At 40.0% G+C, this 24,344-nt stretch overlaps 1 protein-coding gene across 10 annotated transcripts in view; it reads left to right on the forward strand.

The window, feature by feature from the left end:
* Positions 1–21,349, forward strand: part of LOC108767979 (protein turtle) — a 269,485-nt gene extending 248,136 nt beyond the window's left edge. For 7 of the 10 annotated variants that reach the window (XM_018518138.1, XM_018518144.1, XM_018518145.1 and 4 more), the window contains 9 exons: positions 2,755–3,042; positions 3,238–3,647; positions 4,689–4,960; positions 5,198–5,370; positions 7,203–7,283; positions 10,160–10,345; positions 10,558–10,785; positions 11,307–11,400; positions 19,919–21,349. In XM_018518138.1, coding sequence (XP_018373640.1) covers positions 2,755–3,042; positions 3,238–3,647; positions 4,689–4,960; positions 5,198–5,370; positions 7,203–7,283; positions 10,160–10,345; positions 10,558–10,785; positions 11,307–11,400; positions 19,919–21,113 — 2,927 coding nt within the window. In that variant the 3' untranslated portion in view covers positions 21,114–21,349. Of the gene's footprint in view, positions 1–2,754; positions 3,043–3,237; positions 3,648–4,688; positions 4,961–5,197; positions 5,371–5,701; positions 5,756–7,202; positions 7,284–10,159; positions 10,346–10,557; positions 10,786–11,306; positions 11,401–19,918 lie in introns of all 10 variants that reach the window. The other 3 variants (XM_018518147.1, XM_018518146.1, XM_018518148.1) reach the window with 3 other exon arrangements.
* The last annotated feature ends 2,995 nt before the right edge of the window (positions 21,350–24,344 follow it).

The following is a 24,344-nucleotide window of genomic DNA, read 5'->3' on the forward strand; positions in this document are numbered from 1 at the left end:
TATACAATCATCTTATAACAAAGGAATATAAACGTTTCGACTTGTCTTTAAATCATCTTCAGTATTATTTGCAATTTTAGAATTTTAATTTAATTGAAACTATATAGAGCAGTGTCAAATGGAACATATCTAATTATAAGTTATATCACTTAGTTATCGCTCGCATGTCATGTAAGTTGGAACTGTAGAAAAGTGTCAAGTAATAAAACATCTAATTATAACTAACATCGCTTATTTATCGCTTGCACATCATGTAAGTAAGCGATATAATTAGAATTCTAAAAGTGTAAATAAAATACTGAGAATAATCTAATAATAAGGTCGAAACGTTTATATTCTTTTATAGTGAGATTGTATAAAGAATGCTTTTTTGCTATAAGAACTTGCGTAGGCTTTTATGCTCCCTTTTTATAATATTGATTTATTCAAAGGCTTTGTATATATTCATCATAAATGTGACAATTTTTTTATATTAATAAAAAAATGTTGAAATTAGTAAAAGATTTGTATATTAATAAAATGCCAACTTCACAGATCCGTTTTCGAGGTATGTACTTGAATCGAGTTTCTTCGGCGGATACGAAGTGCTACACTGAGAGAAAAATGTTTGGTATTTATAATTATAATTACATATTACTATAATTATGATTATTACTGCTATAATAATAACAACAATAACTATGTATATAGTTGACAACCTAAAATGACTATAATTATAATTTATAACCATAAAATAGTTGAAATTACCATAAAAATGATTCAAGTGATAATTTTTATGGTAATTTAAACTATTTTATAATAACTATAATTATAGTCATTTTAGATTGCCAACTATATACATTTGTTGCTAGAACTATATACATAGTTACTGTTATTATTATAGCAGTAATAATCATAATTATAGTAATATATAATTATAGTTACAAATACCAAACATTTTTCTCTCAGTGTACGTTAATATAAAGAGATATATAAAAGGTTTGACACGACAGATACATTCGATTTGATTGGTATTGACCATTGAGGTAAACCCTTCTTCGCGCACGTGCCCGAGCATAAATGCAGCGAGGATTGCGAGGAAATACGTTTCTTTCTTTTTTCTCTCCGGGCAACAAGTTCTCATTCCGCGCTCCCTGCGTTTATCAAGATCGTAGATTCAAATTTATTCCTGTCGTGCCGGTGCGGTATGCACTGCTGGCGTGCATTGTAACGCGTCTCTTCGGAGGTGCAACTGGATGCAATATATTGAGACATCGGGCGCGAAGCTTAGAATATCGTTGCTCCCATTTCTGCGGATTTTCGTCTGCGCATGGAACACGATATTTCTTGCGGCTCGGAGAGTTCCTCGGCTCTTTCTTGGCCGTCACGTTTACTTCCGATCTCGGCGACCGTATATAATAATTCCCGAGGTCGAAATTTCTGTCGTCGATATTCGGCGTCGTGTCACCAAAAAGCTATTCCGCAACCTCGAATTTGATTACATCGATACGCGAGGACAGTAAACACCGCAACAATCTGCCAAATGTTTAATTGTTCAAACGTCCGTCAATATATATTTGCAACATCGCAGCACTATAGATGTATCGCAGCGTTCGTTTACGTGTATAAATTTACACGTTGTTTGCGCGACACCTATACCCTGTTGACTTTACCAACTAGCAATCTCGAATTCGAGCGTGTATATGGATTTTGAGTGTCACACGTCCGAAATTAAAATGTAAAAGCAGAAATGCGACGGAGATTGCAAACGGACGACGGTGTTTATTATCCGAACCATATAATTCACAATCGTAGAATTCGATGTATAAATATTGAATGGTAAACAAATGTTTTCTCTGGTACGATAACCAACGCGTGCATCCAATCTTGTGCGATGCGATAAAAATAAAGAATTACTGCGTCTATGGATTTTATAGAGTTTTGATTTTATTATCGAGATATTTCTTCTCGCAAACTAATCACGTTTTTTAACGTATAAATCCCCAGTATCGCTAATTCCTCGACAATTCTACGTATGCTCGCTCGATCTCATCACGTTCTAAAGACCTCCTTTTCCACTCGTTGTCTGGCAACACGGAGATGAAGTAAGCACGTAATCCCGACGAATGACGATAGATCGGGTTGCGGAAAATGCCGCGGAATCGCGCGAAGGTGGAGTTCGGTCTTTTATGCAACGAGAATCGATCTTCCGCTATAATACAGCGAGATATTCGCTTCTGAATCGAAGCCGCAAGTTTTGAAATTCTTCAGGCGTGAATACGAAGCGCGAGACGGTCTGGGCGTAGACGACGTTTGGATATCGATGAAGATATAATACACCCTGTTGAGCTCCTTCCCTGCAGACTCGGAGGAGCAGAAATCACGGAGGCGAAAGGCAAATTCGTGACTACACGCGCCCAGTTGATGCTCGTATCCTCTTCGCCTATATCCATTCGTCGTGACTATTTTTACTGACAAGCGAGAGACACATTATCGAGAATCGATCGAGACGCTATAGCGCTCTGTTTCTCTCTTTGTCTCTGCTTGACGGCGAGTCAGATGCATCGCGTGTTATCGTCTCTTCCTGGATATCCTTGACAACGAGACAACCAATATCAGCGGTCAATCGGTCACCGCAGATCCTAAATGCGATAGATACGAGAATACATCGGTTACGTTTGGTTTCGGTAACCGTAATCGATATTTTGTCTCTTTGATATCTCGGTCTGTAGCTGACGCTACGTAATAAGAATCATGCGTTTGATTGATTTACAGGTGGAGCTGTTATTATGGTGCCGCCGACGAATCAAACGAAACTGGAAGGCGAGAAGGTGCAATTTTCTTGCGAAGCAAAGGCACTTCCGGGTAACGTGACGGTGCGCTGGTTTCGCGAAGGCGCACCTGTCACAGAGGTCTCGGCTCTGGATACCAGAGTGTCCATCAAGATGGATGGTAGTCTGGTTATCAACCCCGTCAGCGCCGATGATTCCGGTCAATATCTGTGCGAGGTCACTAATGGCATCGGCGATCCTCAGACTGCTAGCGCCTATCTGAACGTCGAGTGTAAGACTTGTTCGAATTATCAAATCAAATTAGAATTTGTCAAATAAAAATTTAGAATTGAAATTTGAAAAGATTTTTATGTCCAAACATTAAGGATTGAACGGTGTGTTTCAAACGCGATGCTTAATATGAGCTCTAAGTATGATTAATGTCCGAAGAATTAATATCTTTCTCATGGATTTTTCACGGTTTTAGATCCAGCGAAGGTTACGTTTACCCCCACTGTCCAATACCTGCCGTTCCGTTTGGCCGGTGTGGTCCAGTGTTACATAAAAGCCAACCCGCCCTTGCAATACGTGACCTGGACCAAGGATAAACGCCTACTCGAGCCTTATCAGACAAAAGACATTGTTATCATGAACAACGGCTCCCTGCTCTTTACACGGGTCAATGAGAATCACCAAGGCAGATATACCTGCACGCCTTATAACGCCCAGGGCACGCAGGGCAGCTCGGGTCCGATGGAGGTCCTCGTACGGAACCCGCCTGTCTTCACCCTCGAGCCGGAAGTAGTGTACACGAAGAAGGTCGGCGAAACGGTCGAGATGCACTGCGACGCTCAAGAGGCCGACGGAACGCAGAAACCAACGATACAATGGCATCGGGTATAATCTCGCTTAGAAAAAATATCCATTTAGACTATTAAGCCAAATTTTCATTATTTTATTTTATTTGCCATTTTTTAATACATTTTTCTTGAATGATTGGTTGTAATAATATTGCTGGCGAAATAAGCATTTTATCATTTAGCATTTTACCATTTTAGACATACAATGTATGGCATAATACTTAAGGCCCCTGACTAGTTAGCATGCGATTCAAAATCAGTCGGCGACCAGGCGAAATGTGGTGAAATCGGTAGCCACACACATAAGCACGAGCCCATGTGTTACAGCGCCTCGCTACGATAAATGGCTGAACTTATAGGCGTGGAAAAGTGACGTTTTTGACGACGAAATTTGTGCTACATGCCATTTCGTTATTATTTGTTTAATTGTGAAAATGTGACGTGTCTCGTACTTATGAAAGTCCTAAAAATGGACAGAAAGTATAGTTATTCTGGAATTTTATACGTAAAAGCATATATTTCATTCATTTCAAGAGTTGTTCAAACCGTGTGTTTCTGCCCGAAATTAGGCTCACTTTACCTGCCTTTTACGACCATTTACTGACTATTAAAAGAGAAAAGAACAGTTTCTACCCATTTTTATAGGTATTTTAAAGCAATCTCGTCATTTAGATTTATCCAAATTGTCTTTATTTACAAATAGCTTGTAGCATAAATTAATGTGTCATTCCTCGCTTCTGACGTCACGATTCCAACATGGCCGCCGTGACTAGTCAGGAGCCTTAAATGGAACAAATAGGTTTACTCTAAAAAATATGGGAGTGAATTTAACACCAAGAGTATTAAATGTATTATTCTTATGTGTATATATATGGTATGGATTTAAACAGTATATATTACCATAAGTTTTAAATCCATAGCACGGTAAGAATTATATCAACACGCATGATGTTAAATCAATAAACTTACATTTTTTTTTAGAGAATATATATTAATCATTGGCAGTTCTAATGTTAGGAAGTATTTTCGACGAGCTATCTTGTCATAATTTTGTAAAATATTTCCAAAATTATCTCAGAGAGATGGCGGACCCATCCAACGCACACGCTCGAAGATTATCGGTGGCAATTTAACCATAGAGAGTCTTCGACGCGCGGATTTTGGGTTTTATCAGTGCGTCGCCTCCAACGAAGTTGCCACCATCTCAGCCTCGACGCAACTGATCGTCGAGGGAACGCAACCCCATGCACCTTACAACGTGTCGGGCACTGCCACGCAATTCGCGGTATCGCTAACTTGGTTACCAGGCTATTCCGGTGGTCCTGATTACAAGCAAGATTATACTATCTGGTGGGTATACGGGATAGGCTTACAGGTATTATCATTATTAAGGTTCTATGATGCGTACTATAATTGACCGAATAACAAGAGATGATAGTCCTCTATATCGCAAAAGCAATTTTACTTGTATAGCACGTGTTATAACCATCGATATCAATTATAAGTGATACAATTTTTTAAACCTATTTTGAAAATATTTTATAATCTTTAACATTTTATTTTTCTTTTATTGTTACCTCCGCTTAGGTACAGGGAATCGGGAACTTCGGAATGGAAGACAATCCCCGTGACTCCATCGGGCAGCACATCGGTAACGATCAACAATCTTACGCCTAGTACGCTCTACGAATTTCAAGTAATCGGAAAGAACGCCCTGGGCGAGGGAATGTTGAGTAAAGTCATCACAGTCAGGACGATCGGTAATATAAACTGTGTTACATTTAAATTATTTTGGCTATTGAAGTTTTTCACAAATTTCCTAAATAAGAGACATGCAAAGAACGTGCATAAATTTAATGAGCTAAACTCGATAATCTCGAAACAAATATTAAACTATTTCACATCATGATTGAATAGCTATTAATCATACATCTATCAATTAATAATATTAACTGTAGATATTTTTATTCAGTATTAATGCTAATCTTAAGTAACTAACAAATCGCTAATCATTTATTCGCTGATTAACAAACTAATCTTCACTATTTGTATAAATTTCTTTCTCACTCCTATCTATCTGCATTCTCCAAGATGTTAGTTTGCCCCAGTCGGCGACTGATCAACCCGCCTCTTCGGATCAAAGTGGTAAGATTCAAATAAAATTATTGTTTATGACGCGATTATGGTTTTAAAATGGAAAAAACAGTGAAAATGATGACACTCACGGGTAAAAAATAGTTAATAAAAAAGCGCATTTTACGTGAGCCATCTATAAAAGCGTTTATACTATCGTAAATTTAAAACGCGTGAAATGCATCGGGGGTAACGTAAGGTACAATTTCTTCAAGATGTTAAAATCGACGATTTTTACAGCTAGTTTAAATCTGCAAGCTCTGGCGAAACGCGATCGGTTGTCGGAATATCCCGGAATATCTCGGAATATCCGCGAGCAGTGCAATTCACTTCGTAAGCTGAGAATGGCATCTCGATGACTGTCGAAGAGAAATTCATACGTGAGGGGTGTCGTTCTCGTCTCACTCTGCTCTGATCCTCTCATCGGGATATCGATCCGAGAGTCGAAAAGTCGCGCGACTTCTTCGGTTGGAACCGTAAGGTGAAAAAAAAAAAGAAAGGAGGAACAAAAAAAGTAAGAAGAAAGCGACAAGATAAGAAAAGGGGAGGAGGAGGCGGGGGAACAGCGAATGCGGATACGGAATGAGGCGAGGAGCGGAGAAAACCGAGAAAAAGGGGTGGAGGGAAGGAACGGAGACTTCCGTGGCGACTTATCGTATCGGAAAACCCATCGAGCCGTTCATTCTGCTTCCGCTTTTATTTCCTTCCCTCGAATCCACCGGTTCATTGCCTTCCATTTGTACACACCGTACCTCGAGCATCCCCGATACCGGCAGCTAGGGATTTCTATCTGGTTACCTTTCAAGCGTTTCTTTCGCCTATCTGACTCTTCTCTCGTTGTACCTTTTTCTCATTGTAACGCTTTTTCGCTCCTTACGTTTGTATCCCACGCACAAACCCGCATCATCATTGGTTTCGCTCGTTAGCCTACACCGACCGAAAGGGCCGACTTCGACAACGCTGGTTAACCACGGGAGAGTTAACTAAATTTTCTTTTTCTATACCTCTCTACTACTTTTCTATATCTCTCTATACAAAGCGTACTAAAATTCACATTTCACAGAAATTCTTTAACTTTCGAGAGTCGATCTTTTTTTAACTGCTTTGACATATTTGTGGAAAAAAATTAAATTTTTCCAAAATTTAATTTAAAAATCCCTTACAGTGCATAGATATATTTTGAATAATCCTACATTATGTTCCACATTACGGTTACAAAACAGATACCCAGTAAAGTTAATTGACATTGATGAAACTAACCCTAATACACCAGTTAGCAGAAAATTTCACAACGGTCCGCTTAGATTTCATTCATAAGAATCTAGAAATAAATCACAGCTTATTTTGCAACCTTACGAAAACTTCAATGACAACTCATTTACTTTTTAAGCAGTTTTAATTTAATTTAATTCCTTTTTAAGTTTTGCTTCATTTTTTCTGTTTTTATTTTTCATTTCAGACATTCTTGATTACAATACCCTCGTATTACCGACTGATTCCTCGGGAAACCCCGCGTTTCCGCCAATTATACGACCAAAAGGTATATATTTTCATTCTTTTTTTATTTATATTATATTATATGTATTTAATGGAATTCATAAAATAAAAATAATCCTTAATTTTATTTTCTGTATTAAGATAGCGATATTATCGAACGGTTATTACATGATTTTATTAAAATGTTCGAAAGTGTTCATTGTCGCTTTCACCGCCCACGCGTTATTTACAGTCAATGTGACTACGATGACATACAATCGTCATTCTCCATCTTTTTCTATCTCGCAGAATCTTTGGCAAGAATCTTTCGCGCCGCTGAAGAAGGCGAGAGTACAAAAAATCCATTTTTTCTTCCAAGAATGTCTTTCGTTTCGCATGAAGGAGATTAACCGCTATTACACGCTGTGGTGGACATGAAAATAAGTGTCAAGCAGTCCGACAAGGCAATAAGAATGAAACGCGTGTCCGCGCACACCCACGCTCGTATACAGTTCGGCATACCGCGAGGAAGATACAGAGGAAAATAAAAACGAAATCCTCTTAGCCGCGGCGTACCGGAGAGAGCTAGACGGGAAGCATTCCAGGAGGGAGAGCAGGAAATAACATCATACATTTTGCACGTAGCAGACGGTTCCAAACAATCTACTCCGCTTTGGAGCTGAATAAACCCAAGAAAGTTTTAGTTGCCTCTCCCGCGAGTCGAGTTTCAATCATATTCGGATCGTCGGGCAGAATAGTGATGCGAATAAAAAAAAAAGAGAGAATAGCAATACTATTTCAGTATCCAACAGTTTTTATACGTAATTACATTGAAGTGAAAACTTTATATTATAATTTGTATTTTTTTCGCGCAGCAGCTTTAGCATTCATTTGTTTAATGTAATGCATTGTGTGTATTTTAATAAAATTTTTATGAATGTAATCCTCGACTATGTTCCTCCGTAGGAATAATAACTATTATATTTGCGCAAAAGTAATAAAATATAAAATCCTCGCCTGTGTAGATGCCGATAAAAGCGAAAAAAAGCGCTCATAATGGACAGTTTGGGGAAGAGAAAGAAAATAACTTCATACATTTTATACACGAAGCAAATATTCGAAACAATACAAGTTGCTAATTTTGCAATTTTGTGGCCAAACCAAGCTATTTGCCGGGGTTATTTTCAATTTTTTCACGTCAATTTCGTATGGTTGCATGGTTATGTGATGAAAAACCAAAAAGGTTTGTTGCTACTAAAATTACCCAAACGCCACAATTTATTTTGCGTACGTCCACAATAAAGACGAGTTTTTTGCGAAAATAATTTGCCGTATTTATTTCTTCATCCCTACACACATCAGAGTGAACGAAAATTCATGTACTAATGTACAGAGAGAATTTCGAGCGTTTTCTTTCGATTTTGGAAATTCGACTCGATTTTGCCGGTTTGATGATAGATTGATCAATTTTGAATGGCACTAAAACTTGTATCTTTTAAATCGCCAATATAAAGAACTCACAGCTTCGATAAATTCGTCTAGTGTTTTAAACAAACGTAAAATGGTCACATTGTGATTCTACCATCCGACTAATAACTAAGAAAATGTATCGTTTGCGTAATCAACAAAATAAACAAACGAGTGAAAGAGTTTTTACGTTTACCAGTTGCGTAGAAAGAACGAGTCAATTTCGTAAATTCCATCGAAGTATTTTCCAGAACAGCGGCCATTAAATTGATACGAGGGAAATAGGAGAATAGTACGAGATATTTGCTTTGTTGGAATAAACCCGTGGAACAGATTGGGTGAATCAGAATATAACGGAACATAAACAAAAAAAAGAAACTGAAAGCCAAATAAAATATTTGCACCTCTTCATGCGAATTATTATTCGTGTAGTGCGAGCTGTTTTCTTGCTCGTACTTTTTAAATACATTTTTTTTTATTACAATTATTCGTTGTAATGCACGGTATGAAATCATGTTATTGCTATAATAAAAATGGTGCCACTCGGACGTTAATAAAGTCAACGCGTGTACGCCGGAAGTACTTAGATCATAACATTATATGTGTAAGAAGTGATGAAAAAAAGCTGATCTCAAATCCGATCAATCTAATTAACAAGTTGCATCAATAATCATTTCATTCTGGTCTAGTGATTTCGCATTCAATGACTGGAATATATGCAGATTTATTCATACACACTTCACTCTTTTTTTATTTTTTTGTCGTTTACATTTTATTAAATACTTACTCGTATATTATATTACGCAAAAGAAATAATACTCAAGTGTCAGTCATTTGAATCTCGTAGCTTGTCGATAATTTATTGGAGACATTCGCCATCATGTATAAAAAAATAATGAATATTTAAAATTCCTGTCTCAAAAAGAGCATAGTTAATCCATCATGTTTATACCAGCACATTTGCTCATATCAGCCAATGCAAAGAAATTTTTTCCTTTTTTTTTGTGTAAACGATATATCGCAGTCGACCCAAATACGTGACGATGAAAAAAGTCAGACATACAACTCGATGGCGCGATGGATTTGATAGATGCGAAAATGTCGCTGCGGTCGGAACGGCGTTAACGTTTTCATCAAAAAAAGCTTTCCGCTGGCACTGCAACTCGGTGCATCACCGAAATTATTCTGGAATTACGACAACAACATTTATTTGCTGACGCCAAAGAGATTTTTCCCTACGTTGGTTTTTTTTTCATTTCGCATATATATATATGGCACACGCAAAATTTTAAATCTCTCTCTGCTTTATTACTGAAAGAGAAAAAAATTATTTGCTCGCATTGCAACATTAAAAATACCGAATGACATAAAATTATAAAAATACAAGTGCGAGATATATTATTTTAGATTGACTTATTAAAATTAACTTATTTAATTTCTAATTGACCTAATCATCACGATTTAAATTGCCAGGACCAAAGCCAGGTTCTCCCAAGAATCTCACGGTGACGGAAATCAGCAACGGTTTCCTAATAACCTGGCAACCTCCTTCGGAAAAAACCCATCTTATCCAATACTATACTATCAAGTACAAGACGGACGGACCTTGGAAAACGCTCAACAAGGGCCAAATACGACCCGAGGAGACCAGTTATTTAGGTGAGATACCTTTCTCTCTCTATCTCTCTGTCTCTCTTTTTCTGTCGATCGCAATGATTATTATGCATAAAATTTCTTATACGAGCATCGGACAGGCGTTCAACATCGAGTACGAGTAATTTCAAAACAATCATGAACCAATATTACTTATCGAACCCAATTTTCGAGAGTATGGCTTTCATGCGATTTCCGTTTAACGCGAACGCCCACAGTGAAGAACCTGGTCGGTGGTAGGACCTACTATTTCCAAGTGTTCGCCAACTCAGCCACGAATTACGGTGCGAGCGACCAGGTGAAGTTTCCCGTGCCGGCTCGTGTTAAGCACAAAGCGATCACCGCAGGCGTTGTGGGCGGCATCCTCTTCTTCCTTGTCGCCATCATCCTCAGCATATGCGCGGTGAAGATATGCAATAAACGGAAGAGACGAAAACAGGAGAAAGGTATGAACGCCCCGTGGCGTTATCGACGTACACCATTTTGCCCGCAATTCGTCTGGACCTGTGCTCCTGGTTGTGTCGTCTCTATATTGATTTTTGTATGAGAAACAAAGTTCTTTCAAAGAGAAGTCTTATGTCTCATCAAATTAATAATGTATATAGTGAAGATATTTAATGAAATTGTAATTAAACGCTTTCGCTTAATCGTTTGAATCTAAATGTATTTTAATGTACTAACTGCTAATTAATTGTTTTAATTCATTATGTCCTTGGAACGAAACAGTGTATCTAATAATAAGTTGGGTAAAATAACTTTTGTGAATGTTGTGCGTTATTTCTCTTACTTGGTCCGTCCTAGGCCCGCTATTTTTTTAACTTTTTACTAAAAACTCGCTTTGTGACAGCCGTTTATATTCAATGCCCAGGACTGGTCAAAGAGACGGCTACGATTTGGCAACACAGGCACCAGGCATGCACCTGTGAACCTGAACATTCATAGTTAACATAATTATGTAACATTGTAGAACTGCTTTCAGCGTATAATATGGTGGCCTGCCGGGTCACCGACGCCAGGAACGGCGCAGGGCAAGGGCCCCAGGGAACAGTGCCTTTGAAAAAGTGAGTGTCTATCATTCGACATACCATTATCCTCTCAGGTCCAGGGAATCTTAACTTACGATGCTTTGGAGCAATTTTAAAGGCTCCAATCATACAACAAGTATAGATCGAAGGGGTCGCAGCTGCACTAGAAATTCGTTTCATCTGCCAATTAAAATCTGAGATTAGCAAAAATCTATAAAATTCAAACTATAATCAATAATTTGAGAAAATACATCTCTTCGAATTGTAAACAAATATTTCTTACAATTAAATTTTCCGAGTATAATCCAATATGTAAATAATAATTTCGCAACAATCAATAAATGTTTGTAGACGAATTCTGACGGTAACACAAATGATTGGTGAATAGAGTTAAAATGACGTCCTTCAGAGGCCAGAGAGGCCACTATGCGTTTGATTAAGATATGGAATAGATAGTACAAGTATCGAATATCGATTTTGTACCGTCAAAATGCGTCACAAAGTGCAGATGCGACTTCGAAGAAACATATATCACTTAGGTTTAGCCAGAACTAGCGATTAAGTCCACTCCACCCCCTCTTAACGAGCAATAGGCGACTAAAGCACCGCAAGCATTTACGAAACTCTCATGAATAATCTTCTAGTCAACAGATATTCAAACATTCACCTCTAATATAATATACATATAATTACGCAATATATAATTTAATATTTATATTGCTCTGGGTGTATCAAAATTCATATATACTTCGTATCGCTCTTACGCCAACGACTTTCTTGTGCAGCCACATCTTTAATGGTAATCCCTCTTTCGTAATGTCACTTCTCAAATTAATAATACGGCTCGATCATTTTACGAGCTAATCGGAAATAACGATGACATGCCGTTGTCGTACCAGCGACACGTTTACAAAGACATATACGACCGCAAGACTTAGCAAGACGTACGGAGAGAAATCCATTCTCTCTCCTGCCGTCAGCTCGATCCACTTTGACAAAGGACAAGCGCTATCCCTCTGAAACGGAGGATTAAGGAAACGAGGAACGACAGAACCTCTTTTGATCTACTTGCGCTATACATAACACTATGAGCTTCTAGATGTATATATCTCGTAGCAATTAAACCGGCAGACTAAACCGCAGCAGCAGAGGTATTCTGGACGAGGTTGGAGAAACGATCTTTCAATAATCGATAAGTAATTTACGCAAACACTCCCACGCGCAACACCACGTGCGTGCGTGCGTGCGTGCACATTTTCATTAGACATAAACGAAAGAATCGAGTTCGCTATGTGCGATCTGGTGTTCCGAATCGAATCGGATTTCGTAGCTCGAATCAAATAACACGCGGCGTATCGTACGCAGCGGATAATTGCGAGTGCGATAACCAATTCGTTTCCCGCACTCGTTTTTTCCGAGCGATGCGGGAATATATACGAAAAGGAACGAAAGTTTCGCGTAAGAGATGGGCACAGCTTTTCGCAAATATATGAACAATCGGATCAAATACAGCGGTCTCTATTACATTCATTTGATTTAAAAAGTGTAAAAGGAACTCGTGAAACAGCATTGAATGCAAATGCAATTATTTTATTAAATTAATAAAATTAAGTAAAGAATAAGATCTCGTATTTTTTTTTATACAATCGCGAAATCGTGTGATTTGATTCTATCGAGGAACGGACGCCTAGATTTGGATCGCCATGATCGCGATTTGCGCCGATCTAAAACACGTACACACCGAAAAGGGAAGCTACGAATGAGAAATGAAACACGCAGACGTGCGATCGTTGAATTTTTCGACGCATCCCGCGTATGCACGAGAAGAAAAAAGAGGAAAGAAAAGAGAAAAAAACGAGCCACGGCGTAGCGCGTGGGGCGTTCAGCTTATTAGTGATTTTTGACCAAGCGGACTGCACGTGTAGTAGCGGATAACAAAGTTGTGACTCTTGTTATGATTTCCATCGCGGCATCCAAAAGTCCACAATACGACTGCAGTGATGCCTATTCTGGATCGTAACTCGTCATTGACTTCGCGCCACCTTTTTATCGTACATATACGCGTCTCGTTATTCATTTCCGGCCGACCCTGAACCCGCGACGAATTTTAGAACAATTCATTCGACCCAGTCATGTTCACTATCATCGTTTTAGCTGCACCGTTGCCCTTGCTTGATTCTCTCGAGTGCAATTATTAGCGGTCGAATATCGAACCGAATTTCTATGCTTCTCGTGTGTCTTGTCGTGGCGCTTATCGTGAGGGTGCCAATAGAGATCCAGTCTTCTTTATCCCGTTCCTTCGTGAGTTATTTTTACACGCACAGGCAACATGTTCACGCTCATGCTTCCACAATACGAACCTTGATCCACCAATCGAACGTATTGAGACCGAGTACGATCGCACGATATCTAATACAGATTTTCTCGTAGGTTCGAAGCCGATTGCGAAGCCATTCCAAAATGAACTGCACATATATGTAATTATAAGTCAAAATTAATTTCGCAGCCATGGCGCTGTGTTCTCGACTATTGTCTCCTACATTGTCTAATTTGCGATCAAGCATGCGCTTTTGTAATTGATATATTCGAATATATTGATTGTCCTCCTTTTTCTTTTACTATAATCAGCAGGCTAGCTCTCTTATTAATATAATATATTTCAATGTGGAGATATTGCTACCATAATCTAGACTTGATACTGCCTTGCGTGTACTGTTCTACTGTCTCCAGTCCTTCGAACAATCCTGCAAAGTATCTATTTCATGCTTCCATCATGTATCATCCATCGTCACCCTCATGATAAGTCGAAACATTTGCAAATTTTCATAGAAAGCGCGGTCGCGTTTGTCGAGCATTATATCGAGAGACATCGATATTGCACGTTTATATACCTACACGTTATATATCCAGAACGGGCTGGACGGTTCAGCCACTGCCAAGAGTCCTTTTTTTCTGAGGCCCGCATTCGTGGTCACTGGGCTGTGTGCCAAGTAGAAGCAACGATTGCAATTTTCTAATGCTCCAACAATGTCGTACAAGAGACATTACGCTAATTTTCCCCGGAAAGTGATAACCTCCCTCGTCTTGAGATAGAAAAAAATTATGAAATGGAAATAAGTTAAGGCCTTAACGTAATTTTTTCTATACGTTAAATAATGCCACGTATTTTTTCTGATGATTGCAATCGATGTGCTTGTCGACTAGACAGCTCGAAATATCGACTACGAATACAGGCCTAAAACGATCTCGGTGCTATGTACCTTGATTATGATCAGAGCAAGGATCAGAAGAGAGCCGACGCGAACTAGAGAATAGCGTCAAGGGTCGTGAGACTTTGGAGAGGAAGGACGCAGGGTGATACTTCGTAAACGTTATCAGTTCAAAAGCGTGAAAGAAAGGAATTGAAAAGAAAAGCGTCGGTAGATAGTAGAGTCAATCGATCGTAGTCAATAAAGAGATTTCCCAGCTACCTTTCTCTCAATCTCTATTTTTTTATTTCTTTCGCCCTGCGTCTCCGACCCTAAATCGATTCTCGCGCAAAACGGCAACCATGAGGAAACCGACAAGCAAGTCAAGCCAGCTAAGATAGCCGTTGCGACAAAAAGAAAAAAAAAACGAAAAAGGAAAAATGAAAGACAAGACGATAAGAAATCGTGGGCGTCTCTTGTCCTCCTCTCTCTCTGTGTTTTCTGTAGGTCGACAAATCTAAACGCGTGCGGCGAGTCAGTCTCGACGCTGACCCGTTGCAGCCCGTTGAATCCGCAACTACCACCACCACCACCACAACCTCTTCATCAATCACCACTTCCTACGCAAGTAACCACCCCCGCCACTGCCACCTCGGAGCCGGTCCACGAGCAGGCCCCCCCGAACCGTGACCATCACGCACTCCACCTCGATAATCGAGATTACGAGAGCGTGTTTATCATAGAGAGGCGGAACAGTAAGCCTAACCTCCGCTAGCCACACAGAAAAAAACCAAGTACTACCACTACTACTATTACTACTACTACTGCTACTACTACCACTACCTATTACTGCTACTACTACCGCTACTACTGCTACTATTACTACCACTACTACGTACCCGAGACCACGGTTGCTCCCAAGAACCATGAAAATAAGCTCCCGCCGACGGTATACGTATATGTGTTTGTGTGTGTATAAACACGTTGTACCGAGCGGTCCGTCGATCGATCGAACGAACTGTCAGATCGATTTCATTCTCCGTCAGTCGTCGATCCTCCTCGGTCGATCGAGCGAGCGAAACGCCAATTGCCGGTGGGACACATGCCCGTTACTACTACTACTAGTACTACCGCTACTACTCTACCACTACTGCTACTACTACCTACTACTATGCGAGACTACAGCTCTGCAATGTTACCTGCTAGGACCTACTAATCTACTACCACCTACTACTATCTACTACTACTTAGGATGATTGTCATGACTGTAGATGAGATCTGCAATACAGGCAAAACAGCTAGGAGTTCACACTAGTAACATCCAGTCAGTACCCTAATACCTTCGTTCGGCGGTCTTAGGGAGTACATAGATAAAGGGAGATCGAGGCAAGGCCGTAAACTTCTTTCTCTTTTTTTTCAATTCTTTTCTGCCGATCTGCGAAAAATTTTTTGCGATTTTTTTTTCACGTATTCTGCATTACACTCACTGTCATTAATATATCGATCTATATTGCTTCTTTTATGTACTATTTCGAAAACGAACCAGGAGTAACTCAATGCGGTGTCCGCCTCTCTGCCAATTTATTATCGTGCTTTACTGATTTCATTGCTCTTTTATTGCGTGTACATATTTCTTCGCTCTATATAGGATTCATTGTCACGCGCGCTTATTATTATATAAGCATAAATTGTTATTACCTACTTTGACTCAATCTATTCCTTCATTCTTCACATTACTGCTTCTTTGTGAAAATCACCATTATGATATACACTACTTTCCTTTATCAAATTACAAAGTGTTTAACTCATTATCTTTATAGTAGTGTTAAATTTCCTTTTTTATCATTAACTGGCAAATTTGCGCCAAGCGCAATATGTTCGAGAGATGCAACATTTATTTAACTATTCTTTTTTTTTTTCGAAAACGTTTTATCTTCCATTCTAAACAATTTTCATTGTCTTTTATATGGAAGATATCTACACTTTATTGCCTTGAAACGCTAGCTTTCAGATAGATTGCGCCTATTGAATAATTCAATAACCTTATTGTGTTCTCTTCGCTATTTTTAAACTTCATCTCATATAATATGCTTAATATCTTTTAATCGCTAATGTATTCTTTGTCGCATTTGCATTCATTATTTTGCAATTCTTCGTATTCAATTTTGATTTATATCTCTATTAATATTAAATTATCATTTGTGTATTTCTTTTGCTTTTACAGCGCTCAACATGATTGCAATACTTTTCAAAGTATGTCATATATTTCTTTGTATTTTTCTTCTATAAATATTTTCACGTATTTACACATTTTAATTATTAATATTTTTCAGATTATTATTATAAATATGACACTAAAAGGTATATTAACAATGCGTTCATTCGCTATCACATCACTATATCGCTTGACTTAAAAACTTTCACTATGACGACGCTTTCATTTATCACTTATCTATTAAATTAATTGTTAATTGACTGAGATAAATTTGCGGCGACTCGATGTGTTATTCATATAATAAATTTTATTCCAATTCATTTATCTACGTTGTTTCTTTTGAAAATTATTTCCGTAGAAACGGCTTTATATTTTATTAAAATAACCATCGAGTTTCCTTATGATAGTTAATTCTTAATTTTCATACACCGCGCAATGAACATTTCTCTTGGATGAATTCTTTTAGCAATTCTTGGATGATTTATTTTAGCATCTATTAAACATTACTTCATAAACAGTCAGCAGGAAGTTACTGGTGTGTTTTCATAACTTCTCGCATAAATATTCACGTATAAATTGATTTTCATTTATCAGAATTTGTAATAATTGATCTGTTAAAGATTATCCAGTAACTTGCTGTATATTTCTAGATCATTTGAATTGAATTTAGTTTGATGCATGTTGTTTAATATTACATAACGTTTACAAGACATCTCTAATTAAAGATGAGTCATAACGATAATATTTAAAGAATTTCGAAGCACATTTCACCAATGCCGTGCTTACCATATCGTTTCACATTACTAATCACGTCTCTCTTAGCTCGTCACATCACGGTATTAGTCCACGACATTAGTCTTACAACGAGCAATTGCTATTCTCGCAATACCATCCAGTACGATTCTCTGTCCATACATACACATCGCATGTGACACGAGCATCGCCTTCATATTTCGTCATAGATGCGAAAAACAATATTCGTATGTCCGATAATAGCCGGCTGACGAATTGGTCGTTATATCGAAGAAACGTTTGTCAGAGGAATCGAATAAAACTTCGATTTGTGCGACACCAAAGTTTCAGCGGCATACATATGGCATGTCGGGCTGCAACGATTATTGCGGCGCGCACGGCCACGACGGAGCTCTAATTCAAGCTTCTTGTGTTATTTGATTGTTTCCAGTTTGTCGATTCTAGATGACCAATAAACAGACAGACACGCTCACGCTTACACGCGAACACGCGGCAATAAGCGCAAGGCGGAGATAGGTAAGCCGCGCTCGTTGCGGCCACGCGAAAACTTGTATCCACATATACATATACCCACCGTTATCGTATCCACCTGTTAATCGTTCACGATGCCTCGTTGCATTATCCCATTCAACCCGTTAAAATTGACGTACACAGTTAAACCGACCCTGCCATCCTTAAATCCGGCCTAAAATTGATTTCAACGACAGTTCGCACTTTTATAATTTACTCGATTGTGTCATAATCTTCGTGTTCCTACTTTTCTCCTACAAAATCGAGTGCTTCGAGAAGAATGAATATTAAATAATGTATAAAAATTCAATCAGATTGTTTGATCGAACTTTGCGACGCTGCTATGTTTACAAGGATTATCCTGTCAAAATGTAAATGACAGTTTGTAAATCATATCATAATTACTCGCGGATTTCTTTACTACGAAGCACTCGATCGATTATACTTGTGCCTCATTTTTCTACATGTTTCGCTATGTCTTTGTTATTTTTCATAATACTTTTTCCAAACTAGGAAACAGTGTACTGTTCAAAACGCCTTTCAACTTTCGTATCCAATCCGACATTGATCGAGTCAAAATGGATATATGACGATGAAACGCGTCTCCACCAGACACCCATAAGACACTATTTATCTATTTGCTCCCTAACACCACCGCCTAGAAGTAACGTTCGGTTATTTAGCGTTATATTTCTTATCATTATCGCTACGATATATTGTTTTTTGTGTATGTAATCGTTGTGTTACAACATTCTCTCTCCCCCATCTTTCCTTGCTGCCGGACCCGAAGGAGGAGAAAAGGTGACGAGTTTCGGAGCACCTAAATCCACAATTGCTATTCACTGATTGAAATCAAAAGAAAATGCAAAAGAATCGCGCAAAAAGATATCTATGAGAACGAAACAAAATTTTGCAAGCAAAAAGAAAAGAAAAAATATATAAGAGAAATATAAAATTCGTTTCGTGAAAATTAAAGAAAGAAAAAAAAGATCCATTCACTGCCGAGGCCAACCTATCCACAACCCACGTCACGCCCGACCACTCGTGCACCGGAATGTGCATGCGCATGCCTCCCTGCCTGCATCCGTTATTCGTTATTATACGTACGAGTAATTAATTATTGATAATTATCTTGCCATATTTAACTTGAACATTGGCATTTACGTTATGTTTATTCTAGTTATTTAACTTTCGTTCATTAACGTTGCGTGTCTTTTGCCATTCGTGTTGCACGTATTTGCCGTATCCGAGCGGCCGATGGACCACGTCGGAGGAAGAAGCGAATAATCTCAGAAGTATTTGTTTTAATAAACGATTTCGTTAAATGAACAGTTCCCCGACATTTCACAAATAAATTCGTAGTGGATATCGAAATTTCTCCACAATATCAATTCAAACGAAATAAAAAGAAAATACTAAAATTAAAAGAAGTAGATACTTCCATATTTATTATGAACTAAAATATATTATATACTAAAAATAGCTTACACACTGAGAAAAATGTCCGTTCAAAAAGTAACAAACAGATATTTCCGATTAATTTTGATCGGATTTATAAGACTATCCGATCAAAATCAATCCGAAATATCTGTTTGTTACTTTTTGAACGGATAAAGCCCGAAAAATGAAATTTTTCTCAGTGCAGCAATAACATCAACATTCAACAATTACCTATGTATGTACGCCTCCTTATCATTTAATGTACACTTAAATTCGTAATATAATAAAAACTATATATTTATTTTGGAAAAATTTGGGTACCATGGAAAACAGGCGATGGATTCCGCGTGAATCCTATATGCCAAGATCATCCTCCGACGATCTCGATCGGACCGTGCCCGCCAATCACCACCACCATGATTGTTCTAACGCTCCTTCTGTCCTATAGACCTAGAAAAAGCCGAGTACCAGGTTTAAGCCTCCTGAAGGAGATCCTGAGCCCGGATACCCCGGACTCGTGCCGCTGTCGTCCGCTAGGCAAAATCTCCCGAGCGGCCGACGGCCGTTTCGTTGTGGCGGACTCGGTTCTCAGCTCAGCCAACAACAGCATCCTGGACGTCTCCAGCAGCGACGACGGTGGATTCCTGCCAAAGCAACGGCTTAAATCCTCATGGCGACGCCCCCTGGTTGGCATCAGCCAGCTAAGTCTGAGATCCGACGGTAGCGGCGTGTCCATAGGTCCCCTGCCATCAGATTGTCATCATGGCGTTGTAAATCCTTTGGCGAGGATACCGCCCGCGAATGTTTGTACGATCACGTCACCTAGGTTCCTGGCCAGTTCGCCGAGCGGGGCTCAGGTCCCCTGGACGCCTTTGTACTTCAGCGATCTCAGCTCTGTCAAACAACCATCCTCTGGCGAACGTTCCTTCCCGACACCACCCGGCTACCTCCAGCTTCGCAGCATACACCAACGATACAGCCAAGAGTTACCGTCGCTCAAGGCGATCCATGCCGAGTCGAGGCGGTTCGTGCCGGTTCAACCGTTAGCGACGTCTTCGCCGCCGCAGCCGGCTGGACGACCTAGGGCGAGGTTGCCGCCAAGACACGCCAGGCACGCTAGATCGGCACCAGAGCTCGCTGCCTCGCCCGACCTGGAGACTTCACCTGAGAGCAGATCAAGCAGTTCGGGTTTCGGCAGTAAGAATACTTCGCAGCAGAACCAGAGCTCAAGAAGTGGTAGCACGGTCGCCGAATGGAGACCGCCGCCTTACAGGCCACCTCCACCGCCGCTGGTGGGTCGCTGGCTTGAGCTTCAGAATCAAGCCAAGGTGGGACACACGCACATACAAAATGCCGTGGACGCCGGTAGCGTTGACGGCCACTACGAGTTCGATCCGGTGTCGTGCACGCCGACACCAACGTCGGCCTCGACGCCTACGCGGGAGGAGAGACCGCCGATGCATCAGATCCACACGATCCACGTTCCCCACATCCATCAAGTGCACACGGTACATCAACAGGCACCGAGGTATAGCAGAGAGAATATAGAGGCCCGAGTACAGGCGATGAAGGCGGAATTTCATCAGTTTCGGCAGAGACAGGCGAGAAGACGACAGAGTGCGCACTTGGAAAGTGCATGTTGAAAAACTTGAAGGAGATCTTGACGATCGATCAACGATTCAATTTCATTAGAACCGCTGCACCGCAAGTCTAACGATCGAGTTGAAACGATTCAAATGGTTGCAGAGATAAATACATAATGTGTGAGACGAAAGTAATTCTCAAGAGAAGAGCTAAGAGAAATCTCGGAGGAAGTTAAATATCGTTCGCGATTAGATTTTGGTACTGGCTTTCGACTACCGTAGAAGATCGCGCGTTTCAATACGGCGACAACGTGATCATCACCGAAGACCAACCACCGCAGCACAACGAGGATCATCATCACACGTGATTCCGCATTTAGAGGAGTTTAAGTCAATTCTAGTAGCTGGTCATCCATCTACAAAAGAAGGCTGTTATAAGCATCAGCTCAGGATACATAAGTTTCGCACGACCACGAGACGGGAGCGACGTAGTAGAACTGTACGTTAAGACGATAATCTTTCGGAGTTTCGCCCGTTTTACCGATTAAGAGGACCGACGAGTATCCTATGGGGGGGGAAAATCTCGATATCATTTATTCGGGGGGGGGGGGGGGGGGGAGAAGTGCGTAAACGAAAATGTTTGAATCCGATAATTATTAGTCATATCCCGCGTACACCAACCACGCCTATGTCCGGTTTAGAGGACCGTGATTTTTAACGTTACTATATATAATAATGTAGAGGAACATACGGAAGAATTCACGGGGAACGAACAGGAAGAGGATGCTCTTTTTTTTTTTGAACTCAGTGGAACTGTCCTTAGAGCTAGAAAGTGCGCAGAAGAATGAGATACACTCCCGATTGGCTCAAAGGGATGCTTAACTGTATCGAAATCGTCCCGTATCACGATCGCAAAGAATGATGAGAAGGGAAGACGGAAAAGCAAAAGAATGGAAATAGTTACGTCGGCATGATACTCCAAAGAAACTGTACCACTGTACATGCTCCGCGTATACCTTTTAAATATAAGATTAAATTTAATCGTACGCTGTAAGTAATAATTAAAAACGAAAGCAAAACAAAAAAGTAAGATAATCGAAGAATTACCACACACACTCACACATGGACACTTACATACGTACACTCACATATACACACATACATGCATAACACACACACATACACATACAACATACCCACAAAATAATTATATCGATGAGCAATGGACTCGAAACGTGATATTAGGCCGAAGCTTGCCTCGAGATTGCTTAAGGACTCACTCGTACTGCACTGCCTGTTTAGGGTTTCGCTAGCGACCCAACATATTATCGGCACAATAATTTTTCTTAAGCAACGTAAAAACGAGAAAATAACAATAACGTTCTTCGAATCTACACGTTCGGCCAGTATAGCACGACGATTGTGTGTGCACGTTCACCACGTGTCACCGTGTGTTGGCGACACGCTGGTTTACCGCCTATCGGCACTCCGGTCGTTCACCGGTCATCCTTCTTGAATTAGATTAATGACGCGAGCACGCGCATCGACGACAAACGACGTCGATTGGACTCTTAAAAAAAAAAAAGAACAATGAAAATCATTAGAAAAAAAAATCCTTCAACTGCCAATGAAAAATGGGTCCGATAGTGCGTTCGATTCATTTCGTACGAAGTGTTGACGTTGATTAAGTAACTAAAACTAGAGTAATTAAGTGGAGAAGGACGACCGATAGACACACCGCCATCACCGCCGGAAGGGAGGTGCACGTGCGCACACACGCGCTGGTCGAACCGAAGTTCGTGTATAATTAGAGACGAAGGAGTTATAAAACACAAAAGCGTACACACTATACACACATGACAGACATATGAAGATACATACACTCACAAGCAGCAGACAAAGAACACACAGACGCGCACATAATACAAGAGAGGCGTTCTTCGAAACCCACCTAATTCTCACCAAACGCATCGGATCATCTTGAATCACGTGAGCTCGAAGGCCGGCAATCGCCGATCACGAGGGGTTCTCGGGCGAATCTACGGGCTAATCAGTATCGAGCTGCGCGACCTAACACGAGAATATATACCCCGGCGAAGGGGTATAACCTGCAGCGGCGCGCTCGTTTTTCCTCTTACCCTTTTTTTCTAATTTTCTCTACACGTGCGACCGTAAAGACACCCCACGTGGGATCGGCCCGGCCCGCGACTCTCGGCGTTTTACTTTCTTTATAGTACAAACACTTATTTATACATACGTACGTATTATACATATTTATTATAAATATTAGCAAGGGCCCTACTCACGATTCAACTATACTTCGACGAACCATAACGGCGAGAGGAAGAGGACGAAGATGCGTAACAAGGAGCGGCGTGGACGCCATCAAAACGCTCTATACAATTTTTGTTAAAATGTGCATGTATGCGTGCGTACAAAGCCGGATTCAAACCGAGCGAGCAAACGTGAACAAACACGAATGAACAGCTCTCTTTAATCAGGACCGCATTCAGAAACTTTGTCCGGGTTCATTCAGGTATTTTATCTTTGTTATTCACTGAATGTCAAACAAAGATAAAGTGATACCTAGGTGCATCCGAGTGGCGCTTTATGATATCGCGATAACATTGCATTCATCAATGTTGTTCATTCGTATTTGATCACGATCGTCTGCTCGGCTCGGATCTAGCTTGACGTGCGAGGAAAGGTGAACGTGCGAGAATACGTGGACGAGTGAATGGAGTAAGAACGAAAGTATAGACTAAAGCCGGATCTAGATCGAGCAAACGAGTGCGAACAAACGCGAATGAATAACTTGCTTCAATGATTATGAACCGACGTTACGAGTACTAACAGCTTCATTCGCGCTTATTGAAACAAGTTGTTCATTTGCGTTTGTACGCGCTCGTTTGCTCGATCTGTATTCGTGTTTTACACATGAGCAAATGCTGTTGTTAAGACAAAACAGAGAGCATAATGTAACATACACGATCACGCAAGGATAACAAAAGAATAAAAAAAAGGCATACGATAAAAGTTAAGAAATAACGGAGGTGACACGAAAGAGTACCAATATTCTAAAGTAATTCTAATGGTTGAATTAATAATTTGATAATTAATTGATATTGTAAATCGTAAACGACGTAGCGTGTAGCGTATTAATCAACGAGAGCGACGAACGCGACGAGTATTTATTAATTAATTATTATATCCGCGCGGGAGTATTACGATGTGAGATAATATGTGGAAGGACGGGGGAGGAGGTGCTGAAGGACTCGCGCCGGCAGAATG

This window comes from Trachymyrmex cornetzi, unplaced genomic scaffold, assembly GCF_001594075.2.
Source record: "Trachymyrmex cornetzi isolate Tcor2-1 unplaced genomic scaffold, Tcor1.1 scaffold743, whole genome shotgun sequence".
Classification (NCBI taxonomy): Eukaryota; Metazoa; Arthropoda; class Insecta; order Hymenoptera; family Formicidae; genus Trachymyrmex; species Trachymyrmex cornetzi.